This window comes from Hyperolius riggenbachi, chromosome 8 (assembly GCF_040937935.1).
Source record: "Hyperolius riggenbachi isolate aHypRig1 chromosome 8, aHypRig1.pri, whole genome shotgun sequence".
NCBI lineage: Eukaryota > Metazoa > Chordata > Amphibia > Anura > Hyperoliidae > Hyperolius > Hyperolius riggenbachi.
In genome coordinates, this window is record NC_090653.1 from 29,066,021 (window position 1) to 29,072,453 (window position 6,433).

The window sequence follows — 6,433 nt, forward strand, 5'->3', positions numbered from 1 at the left end:
ATAATCACTGTGCAGACGTACTGACTGACACCTAGTCAAGCAGCCTGTTCTAGGAGGGGGAGGAAGAGGGGGCGATTTCTCACTGGAAATGGAAAAAAATAATCTTGTAATGACAGTAGCTGTTGATGGATAGGATTATTTCTATTATTGTAACTGAAGACACCCATCCATTATACAATCTTGATTGGACCATCTAACCAAATATAAACAGAAGGGTAAGTTGAGTGAATATTCTGTGAGCACATACGATTGTACAATAAAGTTCATATCGTTGATGGTCACCTTTACTCTGCTGTATCTAAATGAGTGTTTATGCTTTGCTATCCCATCTTACATACTGTATACAGTTACATAGTTACTTTGGTTGAAAAAAAGACATCTGCCCATCAGGTTCAAGCAGAAAAAAAGCATTGTCCAAAACCCACACATCCCAGTTGATCCAGGGAAAGGCAAAAAACCTTTACAGGCTTGGCAGTCCAATAAATTCCTGGATCAACTCTGACGGGAATTACCTGGTAATAATAGCCGTGGATGCCCTTCAATGCAAGGAAAGCATCCAAGCCCTCGTTAAATGCAGTTATAGAATTCGTCATAACTGCTTCCTGAGGTAAGAAATTCCAGATTTTAACCACTAATACTGTAAAGGACCTTTCTCTAAACAGGTGGTAAAAAGTTTATCCATCCATTGCAGATCATGTCCCCTTGTCCTTTGTACAAGCCCAGGGAGAAAAAAGGTTGCCTGCCAAGCTTTTGTATTGCCCTCTGATGTATTTATACATGTTACTCAGGTCACCTCTCAGTCACCTTTTTTTTCAAGCTAAATAACGTTAGTCCAACCATTCTTGGTAAGTGCCATCCCTCTGATTAATTTAGTTTCCTGTCTTTGTAAACGTTCTAGAAGGTCATTGTACTTTCTATAGTGTGGTGCCGAAACCTGTATCCCATACTCCAGATGTGGCCTCACAAGTGATTTATACAGAGAGAGTAGTATACTAGCATCTCATTATTTTATGTCCTATTTTATCCCAGAGTTTTATATGCCTTAGCTACCACTGCTTGGCATTGTATACAGTTACTGAACTGCTTATCAGACAGTATTCCCAAGTCCTTCTCCAAGTCTGATGTTCCCAACTGTATGCCATTTTTTTTATACAGTATAGGTACAGACTAACCAGCAAGCTCATGGTGAACCAGAACTCATTATATGCTGATCTACCACTGGTTAATCCAAGATGCGTGACTTTACATTTATTAACCTAAAATTGAATCTGCTATGTGCCTGCCCATATGGCCATTGCTATTGTTACATTACAATACAAATTAGTATGACATAATTGTTAAAGACCTGTGATGAAAAAGATATTATTTATATTTGAAGCACGGTATATTTATGTACACATATCTGGCATTATTTAATTGATGCATTATGTAATTGGGTCTCACCTGCACATGGACATAAAAAGCTTTCCTTTAATCATACAAATGTTAAATATTAAAATTTAAAGATAAACTTTAGTGAAAAGGGCAAAAAATATTTCAATGCATTGCAAAGTGAAAAGGTAAAACATAGAAGAGAGAAAATGATTGCTATTGAATTCATATTAATTGGTATGTAATTTGTTCATATTGTTTGATCCACAATCAGCCAGTACGTCATTATCTTTACTACTGGCAGACAAGAAAAAACTAGACATCACCAACTGTCATTTTCTATAACAACACCCCCTAACAATGGGCTAAAAGTTTGTTTTTTTATAGATACATATGTGTAACGATTGGTGTCAGCAAGAACAGATTTTCTGATTATTGGTGATCTGCAGTATCACCAATAATACAGATGCTATACCTGATTATGTAGTGATCTGCAGAATCACCGATAATGCAAGTATAGCGAGACACAGAACAACGAGATGTAAAGATAGGTGTTTGGTGCAACAGTAATACAACGTATAATGATCACCCGAGGAGCGGGTGATTCAGACTGCACTGCAGCCGATGATCACCTGAGGAGCAGGTGATTAACACTATGCTGCAGCTCCTAGTCACCTGAGGAGCAGGTGACTAAGAATGTACTGTAGCTACTGATCACCTGAGGAGCAGGTGATTCAGACGGTACTGCAGCTACTGGTCTCCTGAGGAGCAGGTGATTCAGACTGTACTGCAGCTACTGGTCACCTGAGGAGCAGGTGATTAAGCTGTACAGAAAATCCCTCACCAGGGACTAGGCTCACTGGTGAGGGAAGGAGAGTCAGACAGGCAGATTCGGCAACACACGGACAGATACGGTACAAAGACACAAGGCTAAATCAGAGTAGTGTTCAGGCTGAGTCGGCAACAGGATCAGATAGGCAGAAGCACAGAATCAGTAAGCAGAAGAATAGTCAAGGCTAGCAGAAGGTCATAACAAATAATACAATTCAATTAGTACTTTAGCTATCAACAGAAACTGACTAAGTGTGGATCCCCAGCTCCTGCTGGTTCTAGGCACACTTTGGGATCTGACTCAAGTCTGAGTGCTAACACGTAGCATATGCAACAGCAGACGAGGAGCCACTGACAGGCAGGTCCTATATATACTCGGGAGCGTCCATAGATCCGCCCCAGTCACTCAGCCAATCAGGAGCACTGTTGGAGTCAACTGACCGGCCGATCAGCTGACTCCCTTTCTATGCGCAGAAAGGTCCTGTCGCCTGGCGTAGCCCTCAGTCTATGTGCAACTGAAGGACCAGGCAAATCTCTATCATGTAACAGCGCGGCGGAATCCGCCGGCTGAGACGCGGAGACCGCCGCCATTCCGCTCACTGCTGCGGCGGCGGCATCTCCTCTATTCCTTACAATATGCACATAGGGAAATACTGGTTGCTTGGCAGTTGGAAACAGCCGTTATTTCCCACAATTCAACAAAGCTCCCACAGTGTGATGTCAGGACCTCAGTCCTGACATCATGCTGGGGGAGGGATTTCACCACAATATAAGCCACCTTGACGATCTATTTGAGAATAGGTAAATATTTCTCGTGGAAAAGGATCATCAAATACTAATTGGGATGAAGTTTTATCCTTGGTTACAGTTCCTCTTTAATACAGGATTCGTAAGGTTTCATTGCTAAAAAAATATGTCTCAGTATGACCTATAAATATTTATACAAATACAACCATTTTTATGTTGAAAATCAATACCGTGACAAATAATATTCCCAGGACCAATTTAGTTATACAATATAGACAAATAACCATGCTGCATGCTACAACCAGGACTGAAGGATATTATGTCCAAAGTGAGTCAGTTCTCCAATGCCAAGGTCAGACAATGAAAGGAGGAAAGGTAGCATCCAGTGCAGCTATCTCAGCTGTGGGATTTGACAAGTGTCTGTATCAGGAAAAGGAGAGAGAAGAGAGCGCCTCTATGGTGCAATACCTTTAATTAAGTTTGCAAATTGCAAAAGAAATGCACGTACAAGATCACAAAAATTTGCAAGGGTATCTCACTTGCCCAATGGTCCACCCTTCGGACGTCGCCCGTGGCCAGCGGGGGGGACATCAACAAGGGTTCGTGGTAGGTCTGGAGTCTCTGCAAGCTCCGTGTGCTGGATGATTATGATGCACCAATGTGTCTTTATCAAGTCAGGATACCAGCACTAGAGAGGAATGGCACTTATAGCAGAGCTAGCCTGGCTAGCGTGGTCATGTGATTTCTGACATTGTTCTTTTGGACATGACTTAATGTTCCCTACTCAGATCTTCCTGGGGTCATATGCAAATTACAACCTTGCCAGAAATCACATGACCAGGCTACCCCTGCTATAAGTGTCATTTCTCTCCAGTGCTGGTATCCTGACTTGACAAAGACACACTGGTGTGTCGAAACGTGTCGTAATTATCACTCGGTGCACAGAGCTTGCCTGGATTCCAGACATACCATGTACCCTTGTTGATGTCCCCCGCTGGCCACCGTCAATGTCCGAAGAGTGCAAATTTTTGCGATTTTGTACGTGCATTTATTTTGCAATTTGCAAACTGAATTAAAGTTATTGTACCATGGAGGCACTCTCTTCTCTCTATTTTTTCCAATTTAGTTATACAAATAGGTATCCCTTCATTGCCATGGAAAATGTATATTCAGAACATGCTCTTAATATACTTCATCTTTCGCTGTAAAGCTGTCTTCACTTCAGTATTTTTCAGGCTGTAGATGAAGGGGTTTAGCATGGGAATCACACCTGCATTGAGCAAAGAGAAAAGCTTGGTGGACTTGAAGGTCCCATTTGGTGTAAGATATTGGCATGCAAGAGTTGTGTAGAGTAGACTAACAACAGTGAGGTGAGAAGAACATGTGTAGAAAGCTTTAGACCTGCCTGTACTAGACCTAATTCTCATTATGGTGGCAATGATGTGGACATAGGAGATGAAGGTGAGTAGAAATGGGCTAAAAACTGAAAGAAAAACCCCCTGTGTGAAGATCACCAGTTCTAAAATGGAGGTATCATTGCAAGTAATATTCATCAAAGTCACGACGTCACATAAGAAGTGGTTAATTATGTTGGAAGTGTAACAAGAGAATTGTATTACTGGGAGCATTAAAGGAAGGATTTCTAAAAAACTAAATAACCAGGAGAGTGTGGCCAAGCTAGCACAGATTGTACTATTCATGACAGATGAATAATGCAATGGATTGCATATGGCAACATAACGGTCGTAGCCCATGGCTGTAAGCACTATCAACTCATTACTGGAAAACCATGCAAAGAAATACATCTGTGCTATGCAGTCTGTAAAAGACACTTTGTTATTTCCTGTTGCAAAGATAACAAGGAGCTTGTGTAGTGCGACAGTGGGAGAAGAAATATTGAGAGTGGACAGGTTAAACAGGAAGAAGTACATGGGAGTGTGGAGATGAGAGTCCAGGAGAACCAGTAGTAGGATAGCCAAGTTACCACCAAGAGTGATGAGATACATGAGGAGAACCAGGAGAGAAAACAGGAACTGCAACTCTGGAACCTCTGAAATCCCTTCAAGAAGGAAATAAGTCACCATAGTCTTGTTCTTCATCTCATCCTTATTTATGCTTAACTCTGTTTGATAAAAATAACAGGGTTACATGCCTGGCATGGCAAACAAACTCTATATATGTACTAATTTATAAGAGTATGTACAATGTAGCAGTATGCTTTATAAATGATCATACCGGACTGCATTAGATCATAGATAAGCAGGACACCAAATACAAGATGGTGACAGAAAATTAATTAAGCAATTGCAATATGCAATGAAAAGCATTTTCTTTTCAGTGTATTTATCTGAACACCCAACGGAAGACTTCTCCTCACCAATATCCTAATTCCAGGTACTGGGTGCCTAGTGTCAAATTATATTTGATAATCTACCCTGTAAGTTAGCAAACCTGGTTTCCTGTTGTAACAACAGACTTATACCCTTCTTTGTAACCTAATTTGAAACTACTCTCCAAATATTGTCTGATGACTCCCTAGCTTCCAAAAGATGGTCAGCATTTCAATCTGTAGATAACTTATTTTCCGTAATACCACTTTAGCCTCAGCTACAGTATATCTACGTCCTCTCTGACTACAGGCAAGCCACGAGGACATAGATATATGTCTTGTAGCTAAAGCACAGCTATGCACGTTCTGAAGTGTTCCTGTGTGCACTCCCGACACAATCTGATGCTGCTCTAATTGGTGAAAAGGAATGTATGTTTCCTGAGCCAATTAGAATTATTTTTTCCCTAATTTTTACCTCTAAAAATATTTTTATTTTCTCAGTTTAAAGTGAAAAGTGGACACTTCAGCAAATACCCACCTTTATTTTAGGATCAAATATCGTCACCATATATTGTACAGAAACATAATTTAAGTTTTGTGATACATGGGAGCAATAGAACAGTAAAATGTGTGGGTTTTATCTACAGTAGCGCTTTTTATTTTTAAACTAATATTGGTAAAAACTGAGAAATATTGCTTATTTCCCATTAAAAGGCTAGAAAACAAAACAAAATTGTTATTTGGGAAAATGGCACAGTTTGTCTTGAAAATAAAAAGAAGATAAATATATAATTTAGGTGTCTTAAGTAGTGATAACATTGTTGCTGACTAAATAGCTAAAATGTCAAAACTGCTCTGGTCCAATGTAAATTGGTTAAAAAATAGCTACATACCGGTAATCAAATTCAAATGTAAATGGAGTTGTACGTTTTAGAGAGGAACTATGAAGTTAAGCAGGGCTCTATAATAAGGTCAAATTAATTCTTCTTATATCAGCTGTAGTATTAACACAGTAATGTTAGCTGTAACACACCACGGTTGCATTATTCTAAAATGTGCCTGCGACACTGCAGTAGTTACATTCCATAATCAGAGATCCATCCTTGTTGCAGATAAATCATTTATATTCTCTGGGAATGCCTAATAAGTCTTTTG

The 6,433-nt window shown here is 39.9% G+C and overlaps 1 protein-coding gene across 1 annotated transcript; it reads right to left on the reverse strand.

Moving 5' to 3' along the window:
- Positions 1 to 4,118: 4,118 nt before the first annotated feature.
- LOC137527237 (olfactory receptor 6C3-like) lies at positions 4,119 to 5,048 on the reverse strand. Its single transcript, XM_068247743.1, has one exon. The coding sequence runs from the start codon at positions 5,046 to 5,048 to the stop codon at positions 4,119 to 4,121; it is 930 nt and encodes a 309-aa protein (XP_068103844.1).
- Between the last annotated feature and the right edge of the window lie 1,385 nt (positions 5,049 to 6,433).

Excerpts from the sequence above, each read along its gene's own strand:
- LOC137527237 (XM_068247743.1), bottom strand. The coding sequence starts at position 5,048 with ATGAAGAACAAGACTATGGTGACTTATTTCCTTCTTGAAGGGATTTCA.